General features: G+C 59.4%; 1 protein-coding gene across 3 annotated transcripts in view; it reads left to right on the top strand.

The window, feature by feature from the left end:
• The first annotated feature begins 1,978 nt into the window (after window positions 1-1,978).
• Window positions 1,979-21,958, top strand: part of ZNF185 (zinc finger protein 185 with LIM domain) — a 53,589-nt gene continuing 33,609 nt past the window's right edge. Inside the window, exons 1-16 of one of the 3 annotated variants that reach the window (XM_055121907.1) lie at window positions 1,979-3,269; window positions 3,558-3,682; window positions 3,816-3,949; window positions 12,131-12,214; window positions 12,284-12,407; window positions 12,495-12,560; window positions 13,628-13,666; window positions 13,761-13,838; window positions 14,156-14,221; window positions 14,603-14,689; window positions 14,997-15,080; window positions 15,248-15,286; window positions 16,154-16,237; window positions 16,589-16,741; window positions 20,610-20,666; window positions 21,718-21,801. In XM_055121907.1, the coding sequence (XP_054977882.1) occupies window positions 12,178-12,214; window positions 12,284-12,407; window positions 12,495-12,560; window positions 13,628-13,666; window positions 13,761-13,838; window positions 14,156-14,221; window positions 14,603-14,689; window positions 14,997-15,080; window positions 15,248-15,286; window positions 16,154-16,237; window positions 16,589-16,741; window positions 20,610-20,666; window positions 21,718-21,801 (998 nt within the window). In that variant the 5' untranslated portion in view covers window positions 1,979-3,269; window positions 3,558-3,682; window positions 3,816-3,949; window positions 12,131-12,177. Of the gene's footprint in view, window positions 3,683-3,815; window positions 3,950-12,130; window positions 12,215-12,283; window positions 12,408-12,494; window positions 12,561-13,627; window positions 13,667-13,760; window positions 13,839-14,155; window positions 14,222-14,602; window positions 14,690-14,996; window positions 15,081-15,247; window positions 15,287-16,153; window positions 16,238-16,588; window positions 16,742-20,609; window positions 20,667-21,717; window positions 21,802-21,958 lie in introns of all 3 variants that reach the window. The other 2 variants (XM_055121908.1, XM_055121909.1) reach the window with 2 other exon arrangements.

Genomic DNA, 21,958 nt, shown 5'->3' with positions numbered 1-21,958 from the left:
GTCAGCCTGTACCTCCCCTCCCAGGTGACCCAGCTCAGGGGCCCCACGGGGTCTGGGGTGCTCCGACTCCGCTTTCCTTCTGGGCCTGGGCTTGCGAAGGGAGCCTGGAAGTCAGTGATGTGTGAGGAGGGGGCCGGGGACCCGCTACTGCCGGGGGCTCCGGCAGGCCAGATGCCTCCAGCTTCCCGGGCTGCTGACAGGCCTGGGGCCTCGCATGGCCCCTTGCCGGCCAGCTGAGCGACGGAGCCGGGGGATGAGGGGGCGCTGGGCAGAGCGCCCACTGGCTGCTCCTCCTGACTTCCCTTCCTCCTCATCCCAGGAGCCTCCTTGCCGGCCAACTGTACTAAAACTCCGGAAAACCATGGCGGGGAGGTTTTCCAATTAGAACATTCTTTTTCCGATCTGTGGATGATTCTTAAAGCAGCATGCGGGGATTATCTGCCAGTGGAGCCTGGGCTCGCTGCGTGCACTCGTGCTCGGCAGGGCTGGCTCAAGACAAAAGCTGTCTGCATTCGGGCAGCAGGTCACCCGGGCCAAGACTGATGGCCAAGTGCGGGGAGGGCGGGTGGCTCAGGGCTGGCTGCGGAGCGGCAGATGCCACGTGTACAAGCAGTCTCCGTGCTTGGGGCCGGAGGGTGCGGGCAGTGTCCAGAGAGCGAGAATTTCCCTCTTGGAGCTGCAATGCTTGGCCTCTCCCACCCATGTGGGAGCTGCTCCAAGGCCCTGCCACTCCCTGGGCAGGATGGGGCCAGGAGACCCCAAGGGAGCATCGGGTGCGGGGCAGCCTGGTGCCAGGGAGGGCCCAGCCCCTTTGCACAGAGCAAGATGGGGGCGGAGGCGGGCTGCCCAGAGGCAGAGCCTGGTGTGCATGTGGGTGGGGGCTTGCCCTGTGCTGAGTTCTGTGAGAGACTCCGGCCTGGCCGCTAGCTTGGGTTCCTCAGGGCCCACTGCAGGCACAGCCACGCCCTGGGGACCCCTGCCCCCGGGGGACCCACCCTGCTTGGAGCCGGTCGAGTCACCCAGCAAGTGAGAACTGGTCGAAGGGCTTAGTAGGATGAGGCGGCAGGGCAGGGCAGTCCCTAGCAGGAGGGAGGGGAGGAGGGTGCAAACAGGAGCCTGGCCCTGCACAGGTGAACCCGAGCACCCAGTCCAGATCAACTGGAGCCTGGCTTAGGGCCCAGTTGTGCCTCTGTTTCCCACTGGCACCTGCAGCAGGTTTTCTCTGGCCCCAGACACTGCCCCACACCTCCCTGTTCCGGGAACTTCACAGTCAGAGGGTGATCCAGGTTCTGTTTGCAGTCCTGGGGCTACGAGGCCTGCCTGCCGCGTCTGAGCTCCAGAAGACTGCAGACCAGGGCCCGGCCACCACTTCTGTCCACTGCTGCTCCTCGCATCAAAGGGGTCTCGATCAGCTCCCACATCTGTGGCCCCAGTTGACCCCTTTCCCCGCCAGGAGACTGGGCCTGGCCCCATATTTCACTTGCCATCAGGCTCTGCTGGGGGTGAGGGACCCTGGAAACGGGAAAGGGATGGGATGCAGGCCCAAGAGAAGCTGTGAGTCAAGGGGCACGGGGCTGAGCTGAATCCAGGCAGGGCCAGACATGAGTTAGGCTGGGACTCTAACACGAGGGTGACCCAGGGGCAAATTCAGGAAGGAGCTGCTGCTGCAGCTGAGTGTGCTGAGGTCACTGGTGTCAGGAGGAAAAGGTAGGCCAGGCCCAGGAGACAGGAGGGTGATGACGTAAGGGAGCCCAGGGAGTCGCAGGGGCCTTGAAGCGGCTGCGAGGAGGCTCAGGGTGCTCTGGCAGGGGCGGGGGGATTCTGTGGGGGTAGTGAACAGGTGGGCAGGGCAGGGTGGGGCACTTACCATGCAAGTCAAACCCGTTCGCAGACGAGATCAGCTGCAGGGCCTGGCAGGCCGGTCCCTTGGCTGGCGCTGTCGTGGAGGATCTGGCCTGGGCAGGGGCTGAATCACCAGGAGATGGGAAGGGCTGTGGGCTGGGGACACCACGCTGGCTCAACTCTGTCGGTGGCCTTGGGGAGGACAGAAGCACCTGCCCGTCCATCCCTGTCCTAAAGTTCAGGGCTCTGGAAGGGAGTGGGAGGCTCCGGAGGCCAAAGCGGTGGTTAGTGCTGGCCACCAGACTGGAGGCCGAGGAGAGCTTATTGGCCAGAGACTTGGGGACTGCAACAGCTTTGTGCGTGCGGAGCCCGGGAAGGGAAAGCGAGCAGGGCCGCTCGTGCCTCCGGTCATTCCTCCGACCCGCCATGTAGGTCGCAGTGGCCTCAGTGACAGGGGCCACCGGGCCGCCTGGATGACATCAGCAGGGACTGGGCTGAAAGAAGGGCTCAGGCCCATTGCTCCTGGGATGGTTCACAGACACGAGCAAAGGCTGCAAGAGGGCGGTGTTCGCTCGGCACACGTGGGCCCAGGTGACCTTCCCTAGAGCAAATGTCCCCAGGAGGGAGGACTTGTGGTGGGCTGACAGGTGAGAAGAAGCCAGTGTGGCTGGACTGTGGTGCTGGCCAAAGGGGCAGGGTGGCTGGGCCTGCGGGTGGTGAGGCTCTGAGACAATGTGGCTCCCAGCCAGCCAGGGCCCTTGCAAGCACTGTGTGAAGGCCAGAGCAGAGCCGGAGCATGCCAAGCAGCTGGGAAACTGTCCTGGTGCTGGGGGTCAGAGCCTTGAAGGGCCATGAGGGGCCTTGGCCCTTGACGGAGGCCGCCACCACAGACGTCAGTGAAACTGCGTTTGACGAGAAAGGATCTGATGATTCGGCCTTTTGACGCCGTAGTCATCCCGCCAACAGGCTCTATGCCCTCTGCTGACTTGGCCTGGCTGTCCCCGTCAGAGACCCCTGGCCGCACAGTGGGGGCAAGGGCTTCTACCATTGCCAGCAGCCTGGTGCCCTGCACTCCTGCGGGCACAGTGCATGAGCACGTGAACGTCAGGCCACTTGTCCAGGTGCATGCGTGAGGTGGCCCGCGAGCGAACAGGGCGCGCCCCCTCGCCCCCACCCCCAGCCCAGCATGGCCTTCCAGGAGGAGAATTTCCCCCGGCTGGAGTGGGGTGGGGGCACGGCGCCAAGGCAGAGCAAGCTCCCGCACTTTCTTCTCCCCCTTCGCAGCCCCGGGACTTCCTGCATGATGTCAGCCGCCAGCCCCCAGCCCCCCCTCGAGGACCCTGTCTGGGATCTCCATCTGTAAAATGGATCTAGGAACGGTGGTGCGCGCCGGCCTGCACCCACCGCATCTGTGCAAGCCATCGGCCGTGAGCGAGTGGGGGCGCAGCCGGGCCCTTCACGTGGCGGCCGGCTGGGCCTGGAGGCTGTCCACGGCGGCAGCGCTGGGCGCGGGGAACCCGGCCTTGATTTCTCCAGCAGCAGCGCGGGGCGGGGCGAGAAGGGGCGGTCGGGCCGGGGCCACTGGCGGGAGAATGCGAGGAATGTGCCAGGCGCATCTACCTACCCCAGGAGAGGGCAGGGGAAGGGGCCGGCCGAGGGGAGGGGCGAGGGGCGAGGCTCCGGGCGCCCGAGAAAACCTGTTTGTTCTCCTGCAGCGAGAGCCCAGTCCGCGCCTCCTGCCGCCCCGCGCACCCCGCCGCTCCCCGCACCCGTGCCCGCCCGCGCTGCCCACCCGAGGGAGCCGCGCCCGCCCGTGCCGCGAGCCGGCCACCTGTGCCAGGTAGGGCTGTCGGGTCGCCTCAGACAGGCAGCGGGGGACCGTGGTCAGCCCGGACGACAGGGTTTCTGCATGGCCTCAGTTTCCCCATCTGTAATCTTTGCCTGCCTCCCACCTTCCTCTCCTACTTTCCCAGGCGGGCCGGTCCCCCTGTGCCCCCGGCTCTGGTTGCAAGACAGAGACGCCTTGATTGTACTGAAGCATCTGGGACCCAGGCTCTGAGAGTCGCCTGCCTTCCCAGCAGCCCCTCTCCGTGTGTCCATTATATAGGTAAGAAAACTGAGGCTGCGAGCTCCCACAGGCTAGGGAGCCCAGAGCAGGACTAGGGTGAGCTCCCCCTCCCCTCCGCAGGTAGCTGCTCAGACTGAAGGCGCCGCATCAAGTGTCAGTGTGAGTTATCAGCAGGATCTTCTGAGCTCTGGGACTGGGTTGTTGGCATGGCAGGGAGCTGGGGCTCAGGGCAGCTGGCTGGGGAGTTGCCCAGGCAGGGGCCACCCCAGGGGCTGGAACTGCAGTGTGTCACCAAGTCCTTTGCACATGGCCTTGACTTTGTGGCACATGGTGTGGCCCATCTCCACACAACTGTGAAGAAACGCCCCTGACTCCTCACACAGTGCTCTTGCTCACGGTCTCTAGGTGTGGGCTCGGGAGGGTCCCCTGGACTGACAGGCATGTGCACTTATGGCAATAGTCACCCACCAACTCCCAGACCCCCAGGGACTGTGCCTTTTCGTGTCAGAACTCTGGGTCCCGCTCTGAACAGTGGGAGCAGACTGGCTGCTTGTCCTGTTCAGCTCTTGACTGCAGCCACAGCACGATGGGAAGAAGCAGGAGCACCCGTGCCCACCTCCTGTCCTCCCCGCCTGGCTGCCAGCAGTTCCCAGCCTGGTGGGGCCCCAGTTTCGCACATGAAAGCCACCAGGTTGGCGGGGGAAAAGCGCAGGCAGAGTCTGGGGTGTCTGTGTCCACCCTCTGGACACCCTTGTCAGCGATAGGCATGACTCATGACCGCCTGGAGTGAGGCAGCTCTGAGTGCTCTAAGGCAGAAGTTCCAAGGAGGGGGCATCCCTGCTGGGCTGTCTGGGAAGGCCCCTACCTGTCTCCAGCCTGAAGTCCTGGGACAGGCAGGAAATGTCACAGGCTTGGAGGCAATAGTGGCAAGGCACTGACCATGTCATGGCCCACGTGTCCTTTAGGGATTCTCAAGTCGGCAGCCCCCATGTCAGCACCTGCTGAGACACTGCCCCCTACAGGCAGGCAAAAGGTCCAGAAGGGCGGGTCAGACATGGGCCAAGGATTGACAGTCTTGTTGGGGAGATACTCAGAAAGGAGTTAGCGCCGGATTGAAAATTGCACACTTTGCTGGTCCTCAGGCCCAGCAGGAGCCCCTTCCCCACCTCAAAGTAGTGACCCTGGGGCAGCCAAGGCCTCGAAGTGACTCCCGCAGGGCAGCCTTCAGGGCCTCTGGCACTGGTGCCAAACTCACGTGCCCAGTCCCCAAATCTGGTTCTCCTGCCTTTGCCCCATTCCAGCCAGGGAGGGACATCTGAGACTCAGCCCTACCAGCAGGGTCTCGTTGGTGGGGCCACTGGATGGTGGATTTAGAGTCCGAAGTCCTTGGTTCTGACCCCAGTCATGGCCTTATGAGAGGAACGCACGGAGGTCATTGTCATTGCTTCCGGGGATCAGGGTCAGAAAGCTGGCGGGTGGCTGGTGACGTGGAACCGATGAGCTCAGGCTGGGCGTGTGGCTGCAGAGGGAGGCACCGCTTGGCGCTTAGCCTGGCTTCGAACCTGGCTCACCTCCCCTGATGTGCCCCTGAACACATGCAGCACCCTCGGCTGCAGGCAGGGCACCTATGTCCTGTCCACGGAGCACTGGGATCACTGCGGCTACCTCCGAGGGCCTGGCCGAGCTTACGCAGGGCTGGTAGCAACCACAGGGGGAGTTCACAGTTACCCACCTTCCAGGGAACCCCAGTTTCCTGCTTTGCAATGAAGCAATTCATTCTGAGGCCATTTCTGGATACCTCTCGAGTCTACATCACCGTCTTCCTCCCCCTTCTCTTTTCACTTTTCACTTTGTATCACGGATTGGTTTATAACTCATACAAGGAGCACAAAGAAACTTCTAGAAGCCTTACTGGACTTGAAGCCTTATCTGGACTTGCCCATCCCTTGACCCTCCTCCCCCATGAACATTTCTGACCTATTTTCTTCATACTCTTTGAGAAGGTTATTGGTCCAGAAGGGAGACAGTAACCGACCGAAGGTGGGCAGGACTGGGTCATTTCCCTGAGGAACACCGAGGCCAGAGGTCTTGCTTGCGGTCTGTCTGAGGCTTGGGAGCAGATCTCACATCTGTATTTGGTGAGAGCGTATTTGGTGAGAGCGTGCACGTACCACGCCTTGGCCGCATTGGGTGCTAGGGTGGGTCTGGGGGTGGGCAGGCTGATAAGGGGAGCAGGATCCTGTAACTAAGGTGGTCCAGGACAGTTTAATGCCGCAGGACCCAGAGGGCACTTTAGACACCCAAGGAAGCTGTAAGGAGTGGAGCGGATGCCCCCATTTCCAGAGGGGGGAGTGTTGCAGCCCTCCCCTTTGGCTCACAGGACACATGGCCTTGGGCCCAGCTTTGACACTGTCTCCAGGGACAACTGGGTGGTCTTGTCTGGCCCTTGGGTCTGGTCCCCGGATGAGGGCTCAGCATGTCACTCCACTGACTTGGGGACCTTTTCCGAGAGCTTCAGAGGCAAAGGGTTGTTCTGTAGCACCTGGCACGGGAGGGGGGTCCTGCTGAACTCTCTGCTTCCAGGCACAGCCTCTGTTACATGAACACGTGTGTGGGCTCCAGGCACCAGGGCTGACTGTCCTTGCTGCATTTGTGTTTGAGGCTTTCAGTGACTTCAGACTGGCTCACAATAGGACTTCATGGAGGGTGGCCCTGAATCTGAATCTGCCTGACTATGTGAAGCTGGGAGTGGGGGTTGGATGGCCACAACAGCCGGTGTGGACCTCGCTCAGTAAATAAGCATGTGAGCGTGTCAATTGTAGGGCTTGTGGGTGATAGCATCTGAGTTGCTCCTTTGGTGGCTCATGCTATTAGATTAGATTCTGGGGTAAGATCAAGTCTTGTATAAGCTGCTTTATTTATTCAGGTTTGTCTGGAGAGCTAATATAGGGGGTAGGGCGCTTGCCTTGAACACAGCTGACCTGGGTTTGGTCCCTGACACCACATATATGAGTCTCTGAGCCTGTCAGGAGCAGTCCCTCAGTGCAGAGCCAGGAGAAAGCCCGGAGCACCGCCAGGTATTATGTCCCCAAACCTGTGTGTGTGTGTTCTGGTTTGATGCTTTGGTAACATACCACACATGCATACACAGCTTAGGATTTGATGCAGGGTCAAGGGGCATTTGGACAGTGTTGTCCAGCAGTAGATGCCTGCGCATGTGTGGGAGCATACTGGACTGGCTTGTGGATACATTTGTAACTTGCCCCGGGACCGCCTCATTCCTTCATGGTTTGGGGTGCCCTGTGCTGAGGGCCCCCATGTGCCCCCAGCCTGGGTAAATGCTTGTTGAGGAAATAAGCCTGTGGCTTTGGGAAAAGGTTTCCTACTCTCCATCTTCCTGCCCCCAATCAGGGCTTGCGCAGGGGACTCCTGAGGGTGTGTCGAGGCCACTGGGAACTGAGTGGGTGGGTGGCCGAGTTGGGTGGCCGGAGGGGCCGACTCAGAACCTGCCCTCTTGAGCCAAAGTCATGCTCACCTGTAATCAGGACTCAAGGGGTTTACTGGGCACATTAGTCTGCTGGGAGGAAGAGGGAGGGGCAAGTTCCCTGTTTGGGTCTTCTGTGGTGGGGGCTGCATACGGGGTTCCCAAAAGGAGACAGAGAGGATCGGGGTGGAGTCCTGAGCACAGGTGACTCTGGCCTGGGGTCTTGTTGGGGTCAGGATTCATGGGCCCCTGTTGGTTCTGCCTAACTGCCTGCCCGCCACCCCCCACGCCCTGCCCAGCACAGAGACCTCTCAGCCCTGCCCAGAATTTCTCCCTGGTCCTTGAGCCCAAGCAACCTCTTGGGACCGTTGCCCAAACCGTTGCTTGTAGCTAGCCCGCCAGTGTCTAGAAAAAGGCGTGGGAGAGTAGGGAGGAATCTGTCAGCACGAGTGATGGGTGGCCCCATTCTCCCGGGTGCCCCCTCAGGCCTCCAGCTCCCCACTGTCTGGTCGGGAGGGAGCCGGCTGGCCTCAGACGTCTCCCTCCCAGGGTCCTTCCAGTGCTGACGCCAAGAAGTCTAGATTCTGGGCTGTTGGGGGTGGGATGGGAGGAGGTGAAATTCCAGACTTTCATGCAGAAGTCATTTACCTGTAAAGCACATTTACAAATACTCCCCCCATGCCTTTTTTTTCCATATTACATTTTTTCCCTCTGCAACCCAAGTCTCCTCCAGCTCTTTTTCCATTCGCTGCCCCGAGTATCACGGGCACATCGCAGCCGCTGCTCGGCAGCTGTGCCAGGAGGGGCTCTAGGGGCTCCCGAGAGCTCAGTGCTGAGCGGCCAATGAGGGCAAGGGCGTCCCACATGGCCCAGCCGCTCAGCCTGCTGCCTGCGTTCCCACACACCGGCCCTGGCCCATCTGTCCGTCCCTCCCTGGATGAAAGCAACCTGTTTGCTCAGGCCAGAGAGTGGGGATCAGCATGGCCTCATTCGCCAGCGCTGCTACAGAAAATGGGACATTTGATCATCTCAGCCCCGTGGGCCAGAGAATCAGGCTGGCCGCCAAGTGCTGGCCTCGCTCTGTGTGGGTCCAAAGCTGGACAGTGGGTCATGTGCATGCGTGGAGAGAAGATGGTGAGGGCCTGGTGCAGGGCTAGCAGTGGTGCTCTGGGGCTTGTGGCCTCCACAAACCTATCCTGACGGTGCCATTCCCAGCCAGGCATAGCGAGTGTCCACTGGCTCATCTCTGCTTTCAGCCTGACGCTCCCCAACCTGAGGGCTATTACACAGGGAGATCCGGCAGGCAGAGAGGGAGAAGTCGAACTACCTGCAATTCTGGAGTCCTGGGGAGGCCACAGGGGGTCCCTGTATGATCATTTGCCTCCCTCTGTGACCAGGTACAGGGCTTGCTTCCTTGAAACCCCACCCTGGGCATCGAGCCTTGGCGTTAGCTATAGGGAATGGCACGCCCAGTGACCACTGCTAGAATGAACGTATGGACTCCTTGTGTAGTGTTCTTTCTTAACCTCTGTGTTTTTTTTATTGTTGAATCACCATGAGAAGCAGTTACAAAGCTTTCATGTTTGAGTTTCAGTCATACCATGATCGAACACCCATCCCTCCACCAGTGCACATTTTCCACCACCAGTGTCCCCAGTTTCCTTCCCCATTCCCAACCCTGCCCCTGCCTCTATGGCAGACAATTTCCCCCAAACTCTCTCACTACTTTAGTAACCTCTGTTTTTTCCTGGGGATTGCCAGGCCCTGTGCAGGGAGGAAGGACAGGCTGAGCGAACACACTGATTGCCCCTCCCCCCTTGGGCAGCCGGCCGGGCTGTCCTCCTTAGAGTCTACTTCCTCTTGCTCAGTCCTGTGTCCCGGGACTCCCTTCCTTCTGGCAGTGCAAAGGGCTGCTGGAGCTCAGCACCCCGCTTTGTTGGAAGCTGTGGGTGCTGTCCACGCAGTGGCCTGTGTTAGCACCTTTCCTGGCACTCTTCTCCAGCTGGGGTTTGACCATGGACTTCCAAATTGCCGCATATTTGCGTATTTGTGCCTCCCCGTGTATACAAGCCAACAGCCTGGTGTGTCCTGATCCCAGGGCCGGTGCCCAACTGTCAGAAGCCCTGAGGCCACTTCTTTGCCCAGGGAAGGGCCAGATTAGGCCCTCTGTCCTGCTCCCAGGTCTGAGTGGAGGGCGGCCAGTGGATGAACTGGGGTGGATGCAGCAGCCTGCGGTGTGTGGGGAGCCCCTTCTGCTGTCAGACCCAGGGAGGGGAGGCTGAGATCCATGGATGCGTGGCAGGGCTGTGGCCTTGGCCCCAGATGTTATTTCATGGCAGTGCCAGAAGATGTCAATCACAGGGGTTCCAAAGGCTGCTGGGGGATGGGGTCACCCCTGAACCCTAAATGTCACAGCCCTCAGAGTGTCACTGTACCCTTGGGATGTTGACCCTGGGGGAGTCCCGGAATGTCCCTTGGGTCCTGAGAGGTTTTCTGGAGGAGAGAGAGCTTGAGGAAACAGCCTCAGCCACCACCCTACTTCTCTGTCAGACCCGTTTTTGACTCCCTCTGCAACAGCTCGAATGTGACACCTTTCTGTGTCACAACCACACGTGCCCAGCAGAGCTGGCTGAGAGACACAGGTGTCTGTCCTTGAACATTGTAGCCAGGTACGGTTTGACCTACTGAGCCCCTTCTACACGTGCGTTTTTGTCAAATTGGTCACTTTGCTAAATGACATGCAGAAGCCAAGCGCGGGAAGGTCTGTAAACCACCTCGTGCCTCAACGTCATTGGCAGTATCTGTGCAGAGCTTGCTCTAGTGAACGGCCCTGACAGTTAGGTCCCCGCTAGCATCTGGCTGTGTGCCTAAGAAGCGGCAGACCCCTCTCGTCTCCGTCACTCATGCTATGGTCTGAGGAGGCAGCACTGTGCCCGCAGCTTTTATGGAGACCCAACCAGGGCCCCGCTGTGTTTGCTTGTGACGGAGGGTGGGGCTCTGCACAGTTGGAGTTGAGGGGCAGTTCTGGGGGTGGGAGGTGGCAGACTGGCCTAGTTCAAGACAGAGGGATTGCCCTGGTGGACGCAGGAGTCAGGCACAGGGGAGATCAGGAAGCTTGTTTTCTTTGGGGGTCTAGATCTCACCCCAGGTGCTACTTTACAGTGAATTTGGGATGTCCAGGGTGGGGAGTGTCAGAGTAGAGAGATGCCCAGCCTCCTTTGCCTGCCTCCTTTGCCAACTTCCGTGCCTGGAACTCACTGCTCCAAAGGCCCCTTGTCCCCAGGAGCTGTGCACCTTTTCGGAGCCAGAGACACACTACAAGCTGCCTCTTCCAGATACAGAAGCCCACCGAGAAACACATTTGGTGGCTTTTGTGTGGGGAGAAGGGCACAGCCAATGGTGCTCAGGGGTTACCCTTTGCTCTGTACTCAAGAATTAATCCTGGTAGTACTGGAGTGAAAGTACAGAGGGTTGGGCATTTGCCTTGCACTCGACTAATCAGGGTTTGCTCTCTGGCATCCCATATGGTCCCCTGAGCACCATCAGGAATAATTCTTGAGTGTAGAGCCAGGAGTTCTAGGTGTGATTTGGCATTTTTGCCAAAAAACAAAAATTAATTAATTAAAACATAAAAGAAGAAAGAAAAAATGAATTACTTCTGGTGGTGTTGGGAGACAATATGGGGTGCCTGGGATCGAACCCAGGTCAGCCATGTGGAGGCTAAATGCCTTAAGCACTCGGGCCCCAGACATCCCACTTCTGCCATGAAGCATCAGTCCCGGCATTTGCCTGGCCCACTGGGCTCTGAGCTCTGAGTCTTGGAACTTAGCTGGAAGGAGGGTCTGAGGGGCAGTGGGTCGAGCTTGTCCCTGCCCCTGTGAGCTGAATTCCCATTGGCCTCTCTGTCATTCTGCTCATGCCAACATCTGTCCTGACGGTCTAAGCGGTTCCTTTGCTTCATCAAGGAGACTTGGATGCATTTTTGAAGGAAAAAAAAGGACTGTTAGCAGGGGCTGAGGGCACTGTGGGTCAGGGGATCCAAACAGACCTGGCACTGTGGGGACAAGCAGGCCCTGCACTCCTCTGCTCACGAGAAATCTGACATGGCCGCCTGGGGGACAAGGCGGGTACACGGAGGCCCCATGCACGGAGATGAGGGGCTGCTCCCCCAGGGCAGTTTCCGGGAAGGCCAGCTTGGCCCTGACCTCAGCTGAAACATGTCCAGACCTTGCTCGGCCCCGAGGCAGGCAGACCCCTGAGAGGGAGGCCACAGTCTTGGCTCCTCCCAGCCCCTCACTGGGCCCTAGAGGCTGGCTGGGTGAGCTCTAGGCTGTGCTCTGTGTCCCCGCAGTGTGACTCATCCTAGTCTGGAGAGCAGCTCCATCCCCCAGTGTCCCATCCCCACCACATGGCCCAGAACCCACACTGACCTATCCCCTCCCTTGACTTCAAGCAGAGAAAAGCACAAGCAGATCCCACCCTCCCACCCTTCAGGGCCACTGAGATGGAGCCCAACCCTCAACTGCATGGGGCCACCGGCTACGGCTTCATGGGCACCCCCTGACTGTCGCCTGGGGTCAGCACGAGAGTTCTGAGGGAGGACACGTCTTAGCTCTCATTTTAGGAACAGGCAGCCTGGAGGGGGAGCGAATGCTAAGGAGAGAGAGAGAGAGCCTGGTCCCCAGCGTCGCACCCTGGCTGCTCAGTTGATGAGCACTGTGCTTGCATCCACCCAGGAGCCTACTGAGCCAAGTGTGCCCGGAGCCCAGCGGCAAAACGAGCCATGAGCATTTCCGCCCTTGGAGGAGGCAGCCCCAAAGGTGAGGCCTGGGGGCTTGGGGGTGCTGAGGGAGACCTGAGTGCTGAGCATGTCCGGCCTCGCCCTGCAGGGAAGCCTCTGCTTCCTGGAGAGGAGGAGCGCAACAACGTCCTGAAGCAGATGAAGGTGCGGACCACACTCAAGGGGGACAAGAGCTGGATCACCAAGCAGGACGAGTCCGACGGCCGCACCCTGTATGTGCTCGGGCAGGAGGGAGGGGCGTGGCCACGAGATGGGGGGTGCCATGGGGCCTGGGGATGACTGCTGACCCCTTTGGCCAGAGAGCTGCCTTCTCGCCGGAGTCGGACCACGTCTTTTTCGTCAGCGGGGGAGGTCATGAAGGCCAGGTAAGAGGCACTGCCTCCTTCAAGGACCCTCCTCCAAGTGGCCCTGGCCACAGGCCTGTGTGATTGAGTGTTGGCAGCAGTGACCCCAGGGCCTCTCAAAAGTGATGTGATATCCAGATGGCCAGGAGCAGGTCTGCACTCGCCCTGGTTGCAGATGGAGACCACATCCCCGAGACGCCCGGAGAGTTGGGGAGCTCCCAGCTGGAGGCCCCTGAATGATCAGGAGGGCAGTTTTGGGCAGCTGGTCTTTTCCATGCCCCCTCTACCCTCTGTCTCCTTCCTGCTCCCGCCATCTCCCTCTCCTGGGGGCGGGGGGAGGGTGTGGGCATGAACCCCTGTGAGGCTGGCAGGGTTGGCCAGGGCCCAGGCAGCTTCAAGGAAAATGTACCTCTTTGGGCCTGGGGACCTGTAGCTCTTACCCTGGACTTGGGTTTGGGGTGCACTTAGATAGCATGGCCTGAGGTGTTGCAGACTTGGACTCTAGAGAAGAATCTTTGTGAGGACTCCTCAGGTGATCCAGGCGATTTGGGAGGGACCCAAGGGGTCTCGTGGGCACAGAGGGACTCTGGTGATCTGTAAAGTCTTGAGGGGCCATAGGGGGTGCAGAAGGGATCCATCGGAGCCCTCGTCTAGGATCCCTGGTGATCTGCCTTGAGGAAGTCAGCATCTGTCTGGAAAACCATGCAGCCCTGGACTGCCCTGTCCCCGCATTCCCGGAGGCCCACAGCTATCCCCAAACCCCACAAGCTCGGCTTTAGAGGAAGGCCAGGGCCCCGCTCCTGCAGGGAAGAGTCAGCCCACACTACGTTTCTGGGGAACAGGGGCTTACACCAGGCTCTCCTCTTTTTGTGTTGTTCGGAGACCAAACTTAGCAGCGCTCAGGGCTTCCTCCTGGCTCTGGGCCCAGAGTTCACCCCTGGTGGGGCTCAGGGGATCATATGCAAGGGATTGAAGTCCGCAGAGCAAGCGCCTCACTCTGCCCTTATCTGTCTGACCTGGGGGTCTCCTGCTCATGGCACTGGGACCCCCAGCAGTGCCCCCTCTTTGTCGCATCTTCTTCTTGCCAGGTCCCCGAGCACCAAGGCTCCCGCCGGCTATATCATTCGGTAGGTGACTGAGCGCGGTGTCCCTCCCCATACCTCTGTCGAGGCTCCAGACTCCTGTCAGGGTGCTCAGCTGCTTTGGGGGGCTCTGTTGCAGAGGAGTGTTCACTAAGCCCATAGACAGCTCGACCCAGCCCCAGACTCACTTTCCGAAGATCAATGGAACGCCCAAGAGGTGCGTCACCGGGGCTGAGGTGGAGGGTTGTGGACTTGACTGTCTCTGAGGGGGTGGGGTATGGGCGTGCCACAGTACCACGGGAAGGATGGCCCAGATCGCTCACAGTGACCGGCTGTGCTCACTCTTCACTTCTTCCAGCCCTCAAAGCACTTTGTGGACGGGCGAGGGAAGGCAGCTGTCCTACTGAGGGGGGCTGGGAGATATAGGTGTTTGCAGGGCTGAGAAGGGCCGCCAGCCCTGCCGCTCACCACCAGCTGGCCTGAGAGGCTGGCGGGGGCCATCAGCGGGCACATGGGAGTGTCTTGCCTCTGCAGTAGCACCGGGTCCCCACGCCTGTCTTCTTCTGGCTACAAGATGACCACGGAGGATTACAAGAAGCTGTGAGTGTCTTCCCAGACCCAGGACAGGCCTCAATCCAGCCACTGGTCTCGGAGCAAAGCAGGAAGCATAGGCAGCTGGTCTGCGGGCCTGGGGCATCTGGACATGGACTCACAGGCATGGCCAGTACCAGTGGACTGTGCTTGCCATGTGCCCGGGCAGGGCCCTGTGATCCCAAGTGCACCATTGGCCACAGAGAGGCCTCTGGGCACAGACACTGTGACCCAGTGGCACTGAGCAACTGTGAATCTTGTGGGAGAAGGGGTGAGGTTTGGGGCCAGGAGAGTGGAGGAAGCGGCCAGAGCCCCGAGACAGCAGGTGGGCGGCGGGAAGCCCAGCTGTGCAGTGGGGGCCGGGCTCAGCGCAGCATCCTGTGCCCCCAGGGCACCCTACAACATCAGGCGCAGCTCCACATCGGGGGACGCTGAGGAGGAGGAGGTGCCTTTCTCCCTTGATGAGCAGAAACGCAGGTAACAGTGCCCGTGGGCAGGGCTTGGGGGTGCGCAGTGTGTGGGATTCTGGGGAATCAGATGTGAAGGGCAAGAGGGAGGCATCAGGACCTCAGATCAGTGTGTCCAGGGGTCATGAGCACATTTGTGGCTCAGACGGACCGCTCGGGGTGCCCTGGAAGGAGCCATCCATGGGCCAGTGTTGGCATCCCACAGGCCGTCTGCAGTGGCAGGAAGAGCCAGGCGCTGGCATTGGGTGCCTCCCTCTGCCAGTTTCCATGGCCTCCATTTTCCTCAGTGTCCCAAGTCTGTCCGTCACCTCACCCAGGTCGGACGCTGCCAGCAGCGTGCTGAGGAAGACCGCACCCCGGGAGCATTCCTATGTTCTGTCAGCAGCCAAGAAGAGCAGCGGGTGAGCCTGTGACGTCGGGGGGTGCAGCAAGAGTGACCTCCTGGACTTCTCTGAGGTCCCTTGTAGAAATGCTCGAGGTCTGGCTGAGCCTGCGCAGGGTGATGGGCTGGAAGGGTGGCCCAGTGGGCTGGATCTGCTCCGTCATGACCTCCCACCTTTCCTCGCAGCTCTACTCCGGAGACGCAGGCCCCGTTTATCGCCAAGAGGTCGGTGTCAGGGCTCCTGGCTACATAGCCGGCTGTGGGGAGACTGCCAAGGGTGGATGGCTGCAATCTGGGGGCCAGGAGAGCTCTTGGATGGCTGGGGCGGCCCCCGAGTAGGCCAAGAGAATCCAGCTGATAGATAAAAACTGCTATTTGCCCATGCTCCATGTTGCTGGGCCGATGTCCTGAGATGGGATTACTGCGTTTCCAGCAGCCCCTGGGGTTTTCAAGGAGAAGTCACTGTGGAAGCACCAAATGCTATTCATTGTCCACGCACTCCCAAGCCATGAGGGGACACTGGGCTGGGCTCTACTGAGTCAGGTCGTTGGAAGTCACCAGGACATGGCAGTTGAATCCCAAAGCATGAACAAGGTTCAACAGGAGATCAGTTGAAGGAGGGAAGGGTAGTTGGCTGTACTAGTTGAGACAGGACTGTTCAGGAGAGCAGAAGGGAGGACTAGGGAGAAAGTTCTGGAAAGAGGGCTTTGCAGGTTGGTGCATTGGGTAGAATGGCATGGCAGCAAGATGGAGGAAGCAGATACCTGTATGCACTTCTGAACTGTATCCACTTCCTGTCTGCCAGGGTGGGACTGGGAGGCCAAGATCAAAGCACCAACAGGAGCTTAAGGGCCAGTCTGCCCTAGACTGCTCTCCTGGCTTCTGGGGCTGGCTTGGGTCTCGGTGCCCATGACCACTCTGTTCTCGTTTGCACCTCCCCCTTCTACTCATTCACTTCCATCAGCCAAGATCCATTTTCAAAGTCGGCTATGCCTCAGGTCCCAGGGGAGTGGATTTGTGGGGCAACGGTGAGAGAATGTGTGGGTCAGGGGCACGTCTGGGTGGCTGGCACATACGCCCTCTTGTCCACAGAGTTGAGGTGGTGGATGAGGACGGGTCTTCCGAGAAGAGACGGGAGCTACCTTCACCTACAAGCTCCACTCCGGGCTCAAGCAGGTAATCTGTGGCTGATGCCTGCCTGTCACCAACTAACTCCCGGCCTGGCCTCAGGGTCACTGTCACCGTGTGCCCAGTGACAGAGAGGGTCCCAGAAACGGAGAAGGGCCATCTGGCTGGATGTCCCAGGGCTGAGAGAAGCAAAACAGCATGGCCTCCAAAGAGTGCACCTTCTCTTGTCTGCGGGTGACTATCTGTGTCACCTCAACCCTCGGGGTGACCTGCTGAGAGGAAACACCAGCCACGGGAGGCAAGGGGAACTGCCAGCAAAGAACCTGCCATTCTGGGCCATGACCACAGCTGTCCCAGAGGCTGGCCGAGTCCTGGGACTGATGCTCTTCCTCCCCCCAGCTGGCCGGGAGGCTCCGGCCCCCCCGCTCGGCTCACAGCTGCCTTCTTTGCCAGTGTGGATGGAGCCAGAGCCAGGGTGTCGCGGGCGATTTGGATTGAACGCCCGCCCAGCCTGCCGGGTCTGGCCTGCCCCTCCGGGAGCCGGGAGCCCAGGTGGGTGCTGCAAGGCGCTCGGAGCCAGGCCCAAGCTGGTCCCATGGGAGGGTGCAGCGTGGGGTGAGGGGCAGGGACAAGTGAGTGCTGGGATGACCTGGTTTTCCCTGTTTCTGGCCAGAGTGTCCTGCGCACGCATAATGGGGCTCTCTTGTCTAGCAGAGGCGCCATCAATACCTTGTTGTCCCGGGCCTGAATTGAGCTGGAGCTGCCTGAAAACCATGCCATCCTGGCACCTCAGGGAGACCCCTAGGCCAGAGGGGCCCAGCCTCTGGCCTTCCAGGTCACTTGGGGGGCCCAGGTTCCAGCTTACCCAATCTAGCATTTCCAGGTGGACGGTTGGGGCCGAGGAGACCCCTGCATGCTCTCACTGACTCATTCACAGGAGCTTTTGTAGGAGCGAAGTCGGGACCAGCTAGTATGGATGGCTCTCGTGCACTGCTGGGGTTCAGGGGCTATCTCGGGTCTAGGGCACAAATTGGGGGTTCAAACCACAGAAATGCATCATTTCCAACATCTGCGGCCTGCGAGTCTGCCTTCCTTCCAGGCCTCTGCTCTCCCCATGTCCCTCGGCCCATCTGAGTCATGATCTCCTCTTCTTCCAAAGACCCCAGTCACGGGGGCTTGAGGTCCACCTTTCTGCAGCGTGGGCCCTCTCTGCAGAAACAGCCAATCACATCAGCAGCTGCTTATTTCCAAATAAGGTCACATCCAGAGGCACTATCCAGTTCTTTTTTTCTTAGTTCTCCTTTGAAAAGAAAAATACAGTCACTGGTTTTGAATGCTTTGTAGGAGAGCAGAAGATGACAGCATTGTGCTGTATTATGGATTCAAGAGGCATGTTAATGCACACAAACATCCTTGCGGATGTTCCCAATCATCCGCAGCTGTCTAGGTTTGCTTGCATTGCCGCAGCAGAGGACCACAGCCTGGGCCTCAAAGCACAGAGATGGAGGCTCTGGAGGCCTGAAGGTCCAGGTCAGACTTGGTCTGTTGCAGTCTCAGGAGACAGAATCGGGACCAGATCATGAATGTTCCACATGCTGGAGATGTGTCACCACACTCAGCTTGATGTGGCTCGGGGTGATTCCTTCAGATTCTGAACCACCCACCACCACCCACCTCCTGCTCAGACAGTTATCCAATGAGCCTGTGCGGGGTGGGGGTCCCCCCATCAGCTCCAGGCTACCAGGCCTGTGTCCTTAAAGGGGCCCATCCCATGGGGAGCCTGCTTAAAGGCAGCTGGGACAGGCCTGTCCAGCCCTTACCATTTTGGCTCTGTTGAAGGTCAGCATCTCAGTTCTAGAGTAGGCCACCAGTGGAGCTTGGACCCGCCTTAGGGACTTTAGGGAGGGCTGCACATTTGGGACATAAAGAGGGTCACACAAGGATGCCCTTGGAACTGTTCTGGACCCCCATCTTGCCGGCAACTCCAGTCCCCAAGGCATCTCCAGGCCCAAATGTCTATGTCAGAACTACTGGTCTCCAGGGTCAAGCTCATCTCCCCCATACCCACACCTGCTCTGCAGTGGAGGGGACCTCTGTGCACCCCAGGGCCTGCTTTCTTTTGATTTTATTTGCAGACCACATCCAGTGGTGCTCAGTTGTTACTCCTGACTCAGGATCACTCCTGGTGGTGCTCCGGGAACCATAAGTGCTGGGGATGGACCCCAGGTCTCCTGTGTGCAAATCCAGGGTGACTTCTGATTTTTATCATTTTGGGGTCACACCTGGCGCTGCTCAGGGGTTACTTCTGGCTCTGTACTCAGTAATCACTCCTGGTGGTGTTTGGGGGACATATGGGATGTCAGAGACTGAACCCGGGAAAGCTGTGTGCAATCAAGCACCCTGCCCGCTGTAGTATCTCTCCTGCTCCCTGGGGTTACTTCTGAATTGGTCCCTCTCCATACTCCATCCCCACTCCTGAGGGCAGCACTGGTCAAGCTTTCCTGACTCTGCCCCCGTACAGCCTGGACCATCCCTGGCAGAGTAGCTGGGAGCAGTGGGTGAGAACTGTGTGCCCTTTAGCCTTCTCCATGCCTTGGTTTCCCATATGTAAAGAAGGGGCCGCGACACTTGGGTCCCACGACACTTGGGTCCCGTTGCCTACCCACACGAATGCTATATGGTGTATGAACTGCGCCTGGCCCGGGCCAGAGCTTTACAACGCAGGCGATAGATAGCGCCGTCTGCTGGCCCCTAGGGGAAATGCGGGTGTGGGCTGCACTGGCGAGTGCCGGACGCCCCCATTGGGCTGAGTCCTGCGCATTCAGCAGCCGCGTGAGCGTCCCTGGGCCTGAGAAGCTGCCAGCCTCACCAAGAACTTGAGGTTCCAAATGGGCTCCCAGTGATCTAGGGACTAGCCGGGGCCATGTGAGAGGCTGGAAGGACCATGCGTGAGGTTGTGAGATTCAATGTAGGGAGGTGCCAGCAATTGAGGCCTCAGTAGAGCAAAAACTGTTTTAAAAGTATTAGCACAGAAAAAAAACTCAAAGCTTTGAAAAATAAATCCAAACCAGTGAGGAGTGTGTTCCAGATTGTTTGGGGCTCCTATGTCACCTGACATCTCTTCTGTGCTCCATTGGCTTCTGCCAGTGCTCCTGGCTCTTTTGACACGTGTCACTTTTCTCATTTTGCATCAGGGTCACCCTGATGGGATGTCATCTGCAATGCCCCAAAGGGGGACTTTTATAGATCCCTCTGGTTAGAACTCCAACCATATTGTTTGGGGGAGACAAGAGCCCCCTCTTGCGCTGGGTCTTTAGGCAGACGCTTCAGGGGGCTGAAAAAGTAGGAAGTGGAACAGAAGGGGACAGCTTGGGCAGGCTGGGATAGTGCTTGGTTCCTCAAAGGTAGCGCTGAGATCTGTGTAGTTCCTGTGAGTCTCCAGGAGAGGCATGGCACTTTACATGGCAGTGTGCTTTTGTGGGCAGGTGGCTGGCTGTGGCTGCCCTCTCCAGGGGAGGGGCCAGGCCTTCACTTGGCTTGGAGAGTCCTGTGCTCATGCTCAGGAAGGGAGCCTGGCTAGGCCTGGCCCTCCAAGTCTTCTGTCCTTGTTGGAACCAAGTGGCAGGTGGCAAAGCATGGCAAGGCTCCCCTCCGTGGCAGGCCCCCCAGCCCCCCAGCCTGGCCTGTTGCTTTCCTGTGCAAAATCAAGCAAGCATCTCAGCTTCTGGCCACTGCCTCCTACCTTCTCTCTCTGGCTGGCTGAGGAAGCTCCTTGGGGGGCCCTGGGGCTGGATCTCTGCAGTCCCCCACCTCAGTAGGTGGACCCCCAGGCTCTCTACCCCTGCTGGGCCGGGGGGCTCATTGCCATTGGCGCCCCCAGTGTGAGAAGATGCCCCAAGTGGCTGGCACTTGACTGGGTGGGTTTGAAGGATACTCAGGCTTCACTGTGGACTTGGTGGGGCGTGTTCGTGGTACAAGGTCCGCCCACGAGCCAGATTGCTCCAGTGTCTCTAGCCCCCGGCCACCATTGAGCATTAGGCAGTATATATCAAATTTTGGGAGGGGGTGGCTCTGAGCTCCAGGACTACTTCCCCGCCTAGCCCTCTCTCTCCCCCTGCGGCTCTTTTCACCCCACAAACCCACATTCCCCACTGGCCTGAACAGAGCCTGCTGGGTGCCCCGGGCAGCTGCCATTGATGGGCTGAGAGCTGCGGGGTCCCTTTCCACCCCTAAGGACTTCACTGGGCCTGAACAGGGCTGGGCTTCAGGGTGGGAGACGAGGAGAGGGAGCCTAGTTTGGGGAGGCCCTGCAGCTTAAGGGAAGTGTTAAGTGGAGCAGAAGAGAGGCATCGGGCCTGGGGGAGGTGTGAGAAAGTTGGGGGCCCCTGTCTCACACTCCCACTCTGGCTTTCTCCCGCAGCAGTGCCAGAGGAGAGGAGATTGTCCGTCTGCAAATAACCACCCAGGAAGGAATGAGGTAAGAGGGTCGCCTCTGGCTTCTCACACAGCACTGGAGAGAGGGGAGTCCCAGGGCTGGGGGCACACAGGCAGCCGGCTGTGCAGTGTGGGAACTCAGGCGTGGGTCAGTCGCCCTGCCTGTGTGAGGGGGTCAGCCCTGGGCCCAGCGCTGGGGAGATACACAGGGAGGTGGGGGCAACTTGGGAGGGCCAGGCCGTTCAGCCAGGACTCCACCTAATAGTCACTGAGCCCTGAGCCTGTGGGGAGTTGCCAGTAGAGCCTCACCTCAGCATGGGGAGGGGAAGACTTCCTGGAGGAGGTGACAGTCAGAGCGAATCCCAGAAATCTCTACATCACTTAATAACAGTCCTTGGCTCCTCCGTGTGCTGTCCGTTATACTTGAGAGTTATTTCGGTCCCTTTGGCCTGGCCCCAGCTGCAGCGGGCTCCCTCCGGCAGGTCCCTCCTGACCGCCTCTTGGCCACACATGGTCCATGTGTCCTGCATTTCTTCCCTCTGCATAGTCCAGTCTGGGCACTCCTGCCATCATCGCCACTCAGAGCTCCCGCGTCTGCCCCTTGCCTTCTACTTGGCCTCCCGCCCTGCTGTCCATCTGTTACCATGTTCTTTCTCATGCTCCGAAGGCTGCGCCTGGCCGACTTCAGGTTATCATGTGCTATAGGGGCTACTGTCAAGGTGGTGGCAGTCCTGCATCTGCTGCCCTTGGTGGCTAGCACGGTTCCCGTAACCTGGGCCTGGACGCCCCAGCCTCCCTGCTCGAGGGGAGCTGAGAGGTTGAATTAGAAGGTTCGGCTCAGAGGATTTGGGCCCATAGCTGTGGACCTCAGGGCCAAGCATGTGGGCTCTCATCAGGAAAGTGGCCCTGGTCCAGGTTGTGAGGACAGGGTCCCAATCTCATCCCCGGTAGCTCTTCCAAATGACACTTGGAAAGGTCACCAGTTCTGCCCATGGGCTCCAAGGGTCCATGCAGAAGTGGAGGACATGGTGGACCCGCCCCCCCTGGAGTGTGGGTGATGCCAGCCCATCAGTGGAAGTGTCTTTCCTTCCTAGACCATCCCTGGTCCCCCTGAAGAAGCTGCCCCAGAGGGAACTGGCCAGTGAGGACTTCCAGAGTGTGAAAGCAGAGCCTGAGAGGTAAGTCCGGCAGCGGCACAGAGCCCACACACCATTCTGTGTCCATGACCCTAGTGACAGTGACTGACGTGTCTGCAGCTGGACTCGGCCCTGGGATGACGAAAGGGGACATGTGCTGGCAGGAAGCCTACAGCAGACTCCCCAAATGCTTCGTTCT

The sequence above is a fragment of the Sorex araneus genome, chromosome X (assembly GCF_027595985.1).
Source record: "Sorex araneus isolate mSorAra2 chromosome X, mSorAra2.pri, whole genome shotgun sequence".
NCBI lineage: Eukaryota > Metazoa > Chordata > Mammalia > Eulipotyphla > Soricidae > Sorex > Sorex araneus.
Note: the sequence above shows the minus strand (reverse complement) of the source record. Positions and strands in the feature narration are given on the sequence as shown.